The following is a 13,798-nucleotide window of genomic DNA, read 5'->3' as shown; positions in this document are numbered from 1 at the left end:
GCTCAGTAGCTAATAGCATTGAGACAATTTCTGTACAAGTTTGTCGAGTTTCTTGTGTGAGGTTATAAAATAACAATAGTTTTTGTGAAACTGTGTACTGTGTGGGGTGATTTCGGACAATGCCAAGAATATATAAGAGCAGGAGAAATGCTACAGTATAGTGTAATTATGACCCAGAAATATTAGATAAAGCTGTTCGTGATATTCAGAGTGGTAAATTATCGTACAGAAAAGCATGAGATTTCTATGGTATACCTAAATCAACCCTACAAAATAAAGTGCAGAAAGCACATCTGAAAAAAATTAGAGGACAGCCAGTGCTAAATAAAGTAGGAGGAGAAGAAATTTGGAAGCAAGGTATCTTGAGGGCTGCACATTGGGGATTTCCCTCCAATAAATTGGATATTAGATATTTAGTTCTATCTTGATAAATCTAGCACAAAAGAGCTTGTGCAGAACTTATCTGTAATGTATAAAATTCATTACATTATTCCATATCACTTATTCATGACAAAGGGCTACCTTAAAATGTGTAAAATGTCACAGAAATTAAATAAAAAGCATGTAGAATTTTTTTAAAAGGTGGTAACTGTCTGAATTCACCCTCTATATACCGTAATTTCGGACAGAGATTTAAAAAACATGTGTGTCCAAAATCACCCCCATCCATGGTGTGACTTTGGACACTTTATTTAACTGACTCACAAGGGGAGGCAGCCAATTGTGGAATTCAGATTCGATTCATACTGCGCATAATAAAAGATCATGGCCAGAGGTGTAATGTGGCAAAGCACCAAGATGCACTTCTCAGCCGTGTCGAGAAAATGGACAGTTAAAAGAAACCATTGCGGTGAAATACTCTCTACGATTAATAATTTTCTACAGCGTCGTGGCATAGCGGTAAGTGCTCCGAAGGTCGCCAGATCGAATGTCGCGGCGCCGACTTACCAAGTGGGAAAGCGCCAGCAGACAGGCACAATGAACAAAACACAAAACACACACAGAATTACTAGCTTTCGCAACCGATGGTTGCTTCTTCAGGAAGGAGAGGGAAAGACAAAAGGATGTGGGTTATAAGGGAGAGGGTAAGGAGTCATTCCAATCCCGGGAGCGGAAAGACTTCCCTTAGGGGAAAAAAAGACAGGTGTACACTCGCACACACACACACACACACACATATCCATCCGCACATACACAGACACAACCAGACATATATATATATATAATAGAAAGAAACTTCCACATGGGAAAAATATATCAAAAACAAAGATTCCAAGACTTACCAAGTGGGAAAGCGCCAGCAGACAGGCACAATGAACAAAACACACAAACACACACACAAAGGCCTTTAAATATGTCTGCTTGTGTCTGTGTATGTGCGGATGGATATGTGTGTGTGTGTGTGTGTGTGTGTGTGTGTGTGTGTGTGTGTGTGTGTGTGTGTGTGCGAGTGTACACCTGTCCTTTCTTTTCCCCTTAAGGGAAGTCTTTCCGCTCCCGGGATTGGAATGACTCCTTACTCTCTCCCTTAAAACCCACATCCTTTCGTCTTTCCCTCTCCTTCCTGAAGAAGCAACCATTGGTTGTGAAAGCTAGTAATTCTGTGTGTGTGTTTGTGTGTTTTGTTCATTGTGCCTGTCTGCCGGCGCTTTCCCGCTTGGTAAGTCTTGGAATCTTTGTTTTTAATATATATATAAACTATTAATGAATTGCTTGTGCATATTGGTGAGACCGGATCACTCTCCAATTGTTCCGCCTCCATTTTTCCGTTTTTTTTTTTATTTTTTTTATTTTTTTTTTTTTTTTATTTTTTTTTTTTCAACAGGGTGTACCAAAGCTCTCCCGTGCGCATTGATTTTCGACGATGTTGTAAGTTGCGCTAGGGACCGCATCTACCTTCTTTCGAAGTTAGCAGGCGACTACGCTGTTATGCACCAGCTCGTTTCAGCCCATTCAACATCTGTCCTTCAAGTGTAATGAGCGAGTAACGGAGTTTATATTTCATACCTGCCACAGCAAATTTGTTTTTGTGGGGTCTCAATTCTAATTCAAACGTTTGACTTACACTATACATATTCATTTCGGAATATCATTTCTACATCTTCCATTAACTATACGTTGTTAACATTATGAAGACAATTAATAACATTTGTGAAATACAACTTTGTTTGCGGAAAACAGAATGATGTTCGAAGCCGCCAGTTTTTCCATGACAAACCACTTTCAACAACTTATTATATGCATAATTGTTGCAACTGACTGCCGGGAATTTTATATATTTGATGTACAAAAAACAAATACTAAAAAAAAAAAAAGGTTGAATGGGGCGAGATTCGATCCAGCGACCTTCGGATTACAAACCCGAGTGCTTACCACTGGGCCACGATGCTGTAGAAAATTATTAATCGTAGAGAGTATTTTACTGCAACGGTTTCTTTTAACTGTCCATTTTCTCGACAACGGCTGAGAAGTGCATCTTGGTGCTTTGCCACATTACATCTCTGGCCATGAGCTTTTATTATGCGCAGTATGAATCGAATCTGAATTTCACAATTGGCGGCCTCCCCTTGTCAGAGAAATATACCTACACATACACTTTCTGGTTCTAGGATATTTTATTCGTTACACGTATTCCCTTACCACTTCCATAACAATCAGTTTAATCTAACAATATATACAAAAGTTACAATCAATATAACAACAAAACCATCCAGAATCACCCCGTTTGATGGTACATATAGTTATTACAGTCTGGAAATAAATACTGTAGGGGTAAGAACCACCAGTCTCCCATTCAGGTGAGTGTGATAATGTGGGAGAGAGGGGAGGACCAGCAGATGGAAACACAGTGGGGGGTAAGGAGAAGATAAGGAGAAGAGAAGGAGAAGATAAGCACAGACAGGAGGATGAGCAGATGGACAGAGATAGGGGAGGGGAAATGGATAGTTAGAGGGGAAGGGAGATAGACAGAGAAAGGAAAGAAGAGAAGATGGTCAGACACAGGGGGAGAGAGGGAGGAAGAGGCAGGCAGAGAGACGGGGGAGAAGGAGATGAACAGACATAGGGGGAGGAGGAAATGGACAGAGAAAGGGAAGAGTAGGACATTGACAGAGAGAGGGGAGGAGGAGATCAACAAAGAGAGCAGTAGGAGCAGCTTGACAAGTAGACGGGAGAGGAGGAGATGGATTAAGATAGAGGAGATGGATATGGACGGAGGGTGAAGGAGCAGATGGACAGAGGGAGGAGGGGCAGACTGACAGACAGTGGAGGCAGCAGGAGATGGATAGAGAGAGGGGCACAAGAAGATTGACAGAGAGAGGCTGATGGAAGAGGAGGATTAATGGAAGATTGGAATAAATACATACCTTGGCAACACTGGGTACTCAGATACCATTAAATAAAAATAGTTTGAGCATGTGACTCTCTAGTTGTGTTGTTATACACACCACTGTTTTGGCTGCTGTTGCAAGTGTCATTCACCAGGGTGATGTATTTGGCCAGTACAATATAAAGATCTCATTTGCTAGCATTTCATCCTGCCTCTTGTGTTGGATGTTAATGAAGTCCATTTTCAATTCTGTGGGAGGAGTTGGAGGTGGGGTCAGTTCCCCTTTACTGAGAGTTATGGACTGATGGATGAGAAGTAGGTGAGTACAGTGACAAAGTACTGTACTACTACCAAAGTGCTTGTTGGTGATGGAATGGAGACAACACCATGTCCCCAGTGGGGCTGCCTCATAAATGCTAGCAATAATGCTCAACCCCTGGATTCCCACTTCTACCATAGAATCAAAATCAGGTTCAATAATATTTTTAGCAATTGATACTCCCAGCATAATGAAATATCAATGGATCAATAGCCAACACTCCAACTGCAAAAAAAAGCGACATGCACCAATGACTGAAACATTAGTATGCATAGAACTCTGATGACATTACCATTACCCAGGAAAGCTTTATTGATGACAAAAATGACCATACATGTCTTTACTTATATTTAAAAGCCATCAGCACATGCTTCATGAAGCAGGAGACAAGCATTCAGACTGGACAACACAGCAAGTCTTTTTGGCAGAACATCATATTGTGTGTAACAAAACTGTTCTGTTTTCACAATCTTGTATGTTATCTCTGTAGCCATTTACCCTTAAGAGAAAGGTACAAGGGATGTGAAATTATGGATGTGGCCTTCCATTGTCTTTTAGCTGTCATAAATAGTCAAATTACAGACTGATAGTGGTTAAAAGACAACCCTTTTTAGTGTGGCAATAATAGAATCCTCCTCATTCATCAATGTGAAACAACAAATATAGATATAGAAACTCTTGTCAATAAATGGCATCCCCTCCTTCCTACCATTGTCATCCATCCAACTAACCAATCAAAAACTGAGCTCAGTAAGTTGCTCGATAACTGACATTTGGAGCAGAAGGAAATTTCAATATCTAAGATATGAATTTGGTATCTGTCCACTCTAATGAAGACCTTTTAGAACAGTGAAAAAAATGTTAGTGAATATGATAGTGATATAATATGGTTGTGCACCCAGAAAAGTTGTCACAAAAAATCCAAATTCTAATTATCAGTACCCAAAGGTAAGGTAGCATTATGTGATTGAGTAAAGCCCTTACAAGAAAAGGAAGAGAAGTTATCTACAAAGATCTCTGTTCTGAAACATTCCACATCGATGAGGGTCACCTTACTGTGTGATCATTGAAAAACAATGTATCTAACAATGCTTTATACTTTATTTTTTCTTATAGAAAATGTGTCAAGTCTCAAGTTGTACAAGGCATATTTATAGGCATTTATGTGTGCCCCACACATATGCATGCACACAAGGAAGCATGTGCACACACACACACACACACACACACACACACACACACACACACACACACACACACACACATACCGTTCTTTTGTTGGTGTATTGTTTGTATTCCATCAAGCAGTTTCCCTCATTACATCAATTTATTATGTTTAATTTTTCTTCAGGGACTGTAGCAGTATACTATATTTTTTAGCAGGCTGTCAGAAAGTGCCACTTAATTGCAAATATGTACATGCAACCCCAATTCAGATTACCAGTCACATTGAATAGAAACTCAGAGTAAAATAGATATGTTTTGTTAGGACTTTGCTTTGATACTTGAAATGATAAGAAATTGCTTTCTATGTTCATCACAATAAATAGGTTTTTGTAGCCTAAGGTGAAAAAATAATATAAAAGTTACCTCATCTCAAGGGAAAGAAAAATTTGATTCATAATTACTTACAGGTGGTTGATTGCCTTACACTTGACTTTAGTAAGAGACAACAGCCACTTTTCTTCTATAAACTAAAGCCAAGCATAGTAAAGATGTTCCAAGGACTACATCCAACAGAATTTGTTGATTATCATGATGAGAATGAACTGGAGAGTCTTATCAGAGGTAAGATCTAATTCTGTTACTATTTGTAATGTTTCCAGTTCTGTAACCATTTGTCTCTGGTTAACAGTCTTCCACACATGTGTTTGAACAGGATATTAAGCACATGTAAATTGTTTACTTTAATTTTCTGCACTTTAAACATAGTTTTCCTTCCAATACTTGGGAGGTTGACTACAATGGTTTCCCACTGGGTGATTGGTGCAAGAGTTCCCTACAACAGAACTAATGAACTTATTGCTTTTTGTAATATTTTCATGTTTTGTGTTTCTAACTGTTATAATTTTCTATATCTGCAAGCATGAAAAAGGCTCAAGTCTGTGAATTAAATTATTTTTTTTCCCCTAGCCCACAATAAGTACCTGGATGCATGAAATGGTATTTCTGAACGCAGTTTTGGCAGTAGTGGATGACTACCACAAACATGCTTACAAGAAACCTCTCCTTTGCCAATTTCTTTATCTCAATCTAAGAGTAGCACTTGTAACCTATGTCCGCAATTATTTGCTGAATTTATTCCAATCTCTGTCTTACTCTACAGTTTCTGCCCTCTACAGCTCAATCTAGTACCATGGAAATCATTCCCTAATGTCTTAACAGAAGTTCTTTCATCCTGTCCCTTCTTGTCAGTGCTTTCCATACATTCCTTTCCTCTCCAATTCCGCACAGAACCTCCTCATTCCTTACTTTATCAGTCCACCTAATTTTCAACATTCATCTGTACCACCACATCTCAAATACTTTGATTCTCTTCTGTCCTGGTTTTCCCACAGTCCATGTTTCACTACCATACAATGTTGTACTCCAAATGTACAGTCTTAGAAATGTCTTCTTCAAATGAAGGCCTGTGTTTGATACTAGTAGACTTCTCTTGGTCAGGAATGCCCTTTATGTGATTGCTAGTCTGCTTTTGGTGTCCTCCTTGCACCATTTGTCATTGGTTATTTTGCTGCCTAGGTAGTAGAATTCCTTAACTTCATCTGCTTCATGACCATCAATCCTGATGTTAACTTTCTTGAGGTTATCATTTCTTCTACCTCTTATTACCTTCATCTTTCTTCAGTTTACTCTCAGTCCACATTCTGTACTCATTAAACTATTCATTCCATTTGAAAGATCACGTTATTCTTTTTCAATTTCACTCATGGTAGCAATGTCATCAGCAAATTGTATCACTGATATCCTTTCACCTTAAATTTTAATTCCACTCCTGAACCTTACTCTTATTTTCATCATTGTTTCCTTGTTGTACAGATTGAACAGCAGGGGCAAAAGACTACATCCCTGTTTTACACCCATTTTGGCCCCAGAACTTCATTCTTGGTTGTCCTCTCCTATTATTCCCTCTTGGCTCTTTTACATATTGTACATTATCTGTCTCTCCTTATAGCTTAACTTTATCTTTCTCAGAATTCTGAACATCTTGCACCATTTTACATTGTTGAACGTTTTTTCTAGGTCAACCTACCCTATGAACATGTTTTCATTTTTCTTTAATCTTTCTTCCATTGCCAACCACAATGTCAAAATTCCCTCTCTGGTGCCTTTACCTTTCATAAAGCCAAACTGATCACCATCTAAAACATCCTAAACTTTCTTTTCCATGCTTCTGTATATTACTCTTGTTAGCAACTTGGTTGCATGAGTTAGTAAGCTAACTGTGCAATAATTCTTGCACTTTTCAGCTCTTGCAGTCTTCGAAATTGTGCTGATGATATTTTTCCAAAGTCAGATGGTATGTTATCAGACTCATGTATTATACACACCACAGTGAATAGTCATTTTTTTGCCACTTCCCCCAATGATTTTATAAATTCTGATGGAATGTTGTCCATACCTTCTGCCTTATTTGATCTTAAGTTCTGCAAAGCTCTCTTAAATTCTGATTCTAATCCTGGATCACCTATCTCCTATCACATCAGACAAATCTTCCCACTCATAAAGGCCTTCAATGTACTCTTTCCGCCTGTCGGCTCTCTCCTCTGCATTTAACAGATGAATTTCTGTTGCACTGTTAATGTGGCCAACCCTGTTTTTAATTCCAACAAAGGCTGTTTTGACTTTCCTATATGCTGAGCCAGTTCTTATGATAATCATTTCTATTTTGATCTCTTCACATTTTTCATGTAGCCACTTCATCTTAGCTTCCTTCCACTTTCTATTTATTTCATTCCTCAGTGAGTTGCAATTTCTGTATTCCTGCATTTCCCTGAATATATTTGTATTTTCTTCTTTCATCAATCAACTGAAGTATTTCTTTTGTTACCCAAGGTTCCTTCGCAGTTACCTTCTTTGTACCTATGTTTTTCTTTCCAACTTCTGTGACTGACCTTTTTAGAGGTGTCCATTCCTCTTCAACTGTACTGCATACTGAACTGTTTCCTATTGCTGTATCAATAGCCTCAGAAAAATTTGAGCTTATCTCATCATTTCTTAGTACTTACATATCCCACTTCTTTGTATATTGATGCTTCCTTACTACTCTTAAACTTCAGTCTAATAATCACTACTACATTGTGATCAGAGTTAATATCTGGTCCTGGATATTCCTTACAATCCAGTATCTGATTTTAGAATCGCTGTTGGCCCATAATGTAATCTAACTGAAATCTTCCTGCATCACCTGGTCTTTTCCTAGTATATCCCCTCCTCTTGTGATTCTTCAACAGAGTATTCACCATTACTAGCTAAAATTTATAATAGAGCTCAATTATTCTTTCTCTTCTCTCATTCTTTGTCTCAAGCCTATATTCTTCTGTAACGTTATCTTCTACTCCTTTCCCTACAACTGCATTTCAGTCCCCCATGACAATTAGATTTAAATCTCCTTTTAAGTACTGTATTACAGGAATCCTCATGAACTTGAAAACAGTACTTGCTCAAGTGCAAATCATTGAATATGAATAAGAATAATTCTTCAACAAATGAGATTAGCAAAATGTGTGCTGAAACTTACTTTCTTCTGTAAAGCCCAAGTACACAACTATCTATAACTCCAACAGTTACAAGTTCAATAGATAAACCAATGCACTTAGTTCCCCAAAAAGAAAGCTGCATAGTATTTTCTCTGAATTGATTTGTCAACTCAACGCTGTAGGTTTTTATGACCCCTTATGTTAATTAGGGACTGGTTCATTATTAATGAAGCATGGATGTAATGCTCAAAGTACTTGGAGCAAAAATCTCAATGGTACAAGCAGATGCTAGATGCTTCTCCGAACATTCTGGACCTGGTCTCAAAAATCCATTGTGACTGACTTGGAAAACCAGTTACAAGATGCTGATACCTCTCACAAACTAACACCAGCCCACTGTGTTGAAAATGATGAACAAATCCTGGTTTTAGACTTTTAGACTTTTAAATATACTTATAAGAGCAATCTGCATAATTTTGCAGAAGTAAGGGCAGCAACGAATTACATGTTATGGGTGTAATGAAACAGAATACTCAGCTACTGTACCATTAATCTGTTATTGTCATAATTGCAGTAATGAACAGTTTATAAGGATGTTACAGTGAGATTTTATCAGTATCTTGTCATGCATTCTTTCTGGAAATTGCCTATAATTCTACTAACTACAAGGCTCGGTTTATGTGTATTATGAAATAAATGAAATCTCAATATATAAGATCTGAGTTTGTTACTCATCCAACTTAATAAAGACCATTTAGAACAGTGACATTGATGTTGGTGATTATGACAGTGGTACAATGTGGTTGTACACCCAGAAAAGTTGTCATGAAAACCAAAATTCTAATTATCAGTACTTAAAAGTAATATGGCATCATGCGACTGATTAAAGTCCACACAAGAAAATGGAGAGAAGTTATCTAGAAAGATCTGTATTCTGACATGTTCCACATCAATGAGGATCTCCTCACTATGTGACCATGTAAAAACAGTGGGTCTAATCATACTTTTTGTTTTATGTCTTCTTATAGATAATCTGTCAATTTGGATTGGGGGTTGATTTATGGGAGGAGACCAAACAGCAAGGTCATTGGTCTCATTGGTTTAGGGTAGGATTGGGAAGAAAATCAGCCATGCCCTTTCAAAGGAACCATTATGGCATTTGCCTGAAGTGATTAAGGGAAATCACAGAAAACCTAAATCAGGATGGCCGGACATTGGATTGAACTGTCATTCTCCCGAGTGCGAGTCCAGTGTGCTAACCACTGCGCCACCTCACTTGATAATCTGTCAAGTCTCCAGTTACTCGAGGTGTATTTGCAGGCATGTGTGTATGTGCCACAGGCATGCAGACACAAAAGCGCATGTGCATCTGTGCCCCCCCCCCCCCCCCCCCCCTGCCACCAACCCAACAAACACTCTGTCTCTGTCTCTCTCTCTCTCTCTCTCTCTCTGTTCTTTTGTTGCAGTATTATTTGTATTCCATGAAGGAGTTTCCCTCATCATGTTGATTCCTTATGTTTACATTTTCATTGAGGATTGTAGCAGTATATTTATCAACAAGTAGTCAGGACTCTAGTAGTATATTTTTTGGCAACCAGTTATGAAGTGCCACTTCAATGCAAATGTGTACATGTTCCCCAATTCAACTATCATGTGTCACATTAAATAGAAATTCACAGTAACATATTTATGGTTAACTAGGTCTTGGTTTTTCCACTTGAAATGATAAGAAATTTTTGTGCTATATGCTGCTTAACATGTTCATCACAATAAATACAAGGTCTATTCAAAAATTCCTGGAACATTCATAATTTTGCACCAGTGGTGTGTTGGAGCAATATGAGGTTGGCACCCCTTCACAGACCTGTGTTTAATGTGTAGCTGCTGGAATTTTCATTGTTGTATGTGTCAAATAGTATGTGAATTTTGAGATGGCAAAGTTTGAGAATCAATGTGGCTGGGTTAAATTTTGCATGAAACGCAAGAAAACTTTTACAGAGACACAACAAATGATGCAGATAGCCTACAGTGATGAGTGCTTAAGCTAAACTTAGTGTTAGGTATGGTTCAGATGGCTTAAAAAATTGATGGATGGAAGTTAAAGATGACCCTCATTCAAGACACCTTTTGGCATCTATTGATGATCCTCATGTCAGGAACATCAATGAAATTGTGCAGTCCAATCAAAGACTGACTTTCTGAATGATTCTAGAAGAATGCAACATTTCAGTCAGATCATGTCATGAAATCCTGACACAGCTTCTTGGATTGCATCATGTTGCTGCCTAGTTCATCCCATGACTCATTACTCAAGACAGGGAAGACCTTTGCCACACAATCTGTGAAGACCTTTTGGATCACACAAATGAGATTAAGATTCCTTAAGAGAATCAAAACTAGTACTGAGATGTGGGTCTATTGTTATGATGTTGAGACCAATGTTCAGTCTTCACAGTGGGTTAGGAAACATTCTCCAAGCTCATCAGGTCAGGTCAAATGTCAAAGCAAGGCTGACAATTTTCTTTGACTTTGAAGGATTAGTTTATCATGAATTAATACCACAGGGACAAACTGTTAATTGGTGTTATTATCAGGATCTTTTGCAATGCCTACAAGAAAATTTGAAAAGAAACAGCCTGAAATGTGGTGAGATAATTTGTGGCTCTTGTATCATGAAAATGCACCCACACATTCATCCTTGATGGTGCATGACTGTTGCACAAAAAAACAAAATCGATGTGCTGCCTCATCCTCTGTACACTTTAGACCTGGCCCCTTCTAACTTTTTTTTTATTTCCAAAGTTGAAAACCCTGTTGAAAGGATGAAGACTTGCAATGATAGATGAGATAAAAGAAAATTCACAAATGGCACAGTTCAGCAGGAGAAATACCAAGACTGCTTCCAGAAGTGGAAACGGCATTGGAAATATAGTACCATTTGTGGCAGAGAGTATTTTGAAGGAGGCTATGCACAACAAATCAAAGGTAAGCAAATATAAATACTGTGGATAAAGATCCAGGATTTTCTGAACAGACCTCGTATGTTGTTGTAGCCTAATGTGATAACATAATACACGAGTGACCTCACCTCAGGAGGAAAGAGAATTTAGTTATTAATTACTTACAGGTGATTCTCTACATATGACTTCAGTGAATCACAACAGCCACTTTCCTTCTGTAAACCAAAGAGCAGCATAGTGAAAATGCTCCAAACAGAATTTGTTGTTTATCATGAGGAGAATAAACCAAAGAGCATTATTGGAGGTAAGATCTGCTATCATTACTATTTGTAATTTTTTCAGTTCTTTAACTGTTTGTCTCTGGTTAATAGCCTTCCACATATGTATATGAACAGGATATTAAGCACATGTCAATTGTTTACTCTAGTTTGCTACGCTTTAAACATAGTTTTTATTCCATTATTTAGGAGGCTGACTGCAGCGATTTCTCACTGAGTGCAAGAGTTCCCTACACCAGGACTAATGTACTTATTGCTCAGGGGCCAATTCTTCCTCTTTTTGTAGTATTTCATGTTGTGTGTTTTTAACTGTTATAATTGATTTATTGGAGATCTGAAATATTTTCTTTGACTGCAAGTACGAAAAACCTCAAACCAGTGAATTAATTTATGTTCTGTTTCACAGCACACAAAAAGGACATGGCTACACAAAATGATATTTCTGAACCCAGTTTTGTTAGCAGTGGATGACTGCTACAAAGAAGCCTACAACAATCATCATGAACTTGAAAATGGTGCTTCCTGAAGTGCAAATGATTAAATATGAACCAGTATAATACTTCAGCGAATGACATTAGCAAAATGTGTGCCATAGCTGAAGACATATTTATATTAGTGCTAGTGAAATACATAGCAACTGATTTTCGACATATTTATATTAGTGCTAGCGAAATACATAGCAACTGATTTTCAACACAACTGAAGCAAGGACAAAAGATGTTATTTGGTGGTAGTATGTATGAAGCTGAAAACCAATCAATACATTTACTTTCTTCTGAAGAGCCTAAGGACAAAACTATCTACAATTACCACAGTGGAAAAATCAGTAGATAAACTAAATGTGGTATGCACTTAGTTTCCCCAAATAGAAAGCTGCAGTGTGTTTAATTTGAATTAATTTTGTCAAATCAACACTGCAGATTTATGACCCCTTATGTTAATTTGGGACTGGTTCATTATTAATGAAACAGTGATGTAATACTCAAAGTAGATGGAGCAAAAATCTCAATGGTACAAGCAGATCTAGATGCTTCTCCTAACATTTGGGTTCAAACTGAGCCTGCTCTCAAAGCATTATTGTGACTGGCTTGGAAAGCCAGTTACAAGATGGTGAAACTTCTCACAAGCCAAGATCAGCCAATTATCCTGAAAATGATGAACAAATACTGGTTTAGAATTTTAGACATACCTACAAAAGAAATCTGCATGTTCTGCAGAAGTAAATGCAGTAATGAACTGCTTGTTATGGATTTAATGAAACAGTACACTCAGATACTGTACCATTAACCTGATATTGTCATAACTACAACAATGAATAGTTTATAAGGCCATTACATGAGTTTTTATCAGTATCTTGTCCTGCATTCTTGCTGGAAGTTGCCTATTGTTCTACTAACTAAAAGGCTTGGATTGCGTGTGTTATAGACAGATTCATGTGGTCAGACATTGTGTGTTGAAGAACAATGGCCTTCTGTGAGGGAAAGTGAGTCCAAGACTTAGTATGTTCTTATTTCAAACAAAGCAGTTGAGATGCAGAATTATCTCCTTTTCTGTTTAGTATATTCTGGTGATTATACACAACTTCCTCTTTAAGGCCACTGGTGATTCATTTTATCAACAGTGTAATGTTTTTATCTGTGTGGCCAAGGTTACTGCAGCAAACATAAAATTAATATTTCTCTTCCTTTCTCTGAGATATGTAGCCCTGTTATTAACTAACTTTCAAATTTACAATAGTTAACTTAGGACTATAGTTTTTGATAAGTAATATAATAATTTCACTTTGCTGCATTACTGATTATTTCAATTGCCTGTCTCTCAAGTAACAGTGTAGGATGTATTTCAAATTGATTGTTCTTGCACTGTCATATTAACATATCTCCTGTAAAATGTTTCTGATTTTGGGAAGATAGAGTGGTGGTGTATCATATACCACTGGAGAAACGGAAGATCACTGCTTCAGAAGGCAAAGAGAGTTAGTATGCTGTGTAAGCTTGTAATGATTACATGAGTTATGTATTATGTACTCAGTAATAAATAGTGTGGTAAATGAATCTCCATAGTGTGTCACTATTCTGCTATCACACATCTGTCACCCCATTTCCCACAGGAGTGAGCCCAAGCTTCCGTGTCAAGCCACAATTTTGCTGTTAAGTTGAAAATCTACTGCATTGGTTAAACCATTGAGAATGCTGCTACTATAAATGGGACAA

At 37.7% G+C, this 13,798-nt stretch overlaps 2 protein-coding genes across 2 annotated transcripts in view; both read left to right on the top strand.

The window, feature by feature from the left end:
* Window positions 1–12,627, top strand: part of LOC126335964 (sodium-independent sulfate anion transporter-like) — a 50,536-nt gene extending 37,909 nt beyond the window's left edge. Inside the window, exons 10-11 of the mRNA XM_049999440.1 lie at window positions 5,282–5,435; window positions 11,992–12,627. Of these exons, the coding sequence (XP_049855397.1) occupies window positions 5,282–5,435; window positions 11,992–12,056 (219 nt within the window). The 3' untranslated portion in view covers window positions 12,057–12,627. The remainder of the gene's footprint in view (window positions 1–5,281; window positions 5,436–11,991) is intronic.
* Window positions 1–13,798, top strand: part of LOC126334997 (sodium-independent sulfate anion transporter-like) — a 317,982-nt gene that overhangs the window by 62,805 nt on the left and 241,379 nt on the right. The window lies entirely within an intron of this gene.

Source organism: Schistocerca gregaria, chromosome 2 (assembly GCF_023897955.1).
Source record: "Schistocerca gregaria isolate iqSchGreg1 chromosome 2, iqSchGreg1.2, whole genome shotgun sequence".
Taxonomy (NCBI): Eukaryota; Metazoa; Arthropoda; class Insecta; order Orthoptera; family Acrididae; genus Schistocerca; species Schistocerca gregaria.
The sequence above is the reverse complement of the archived record's forward strand: the minus strand, read 5'-3'. Positions and strand labels throughout refer to the sequence as shown.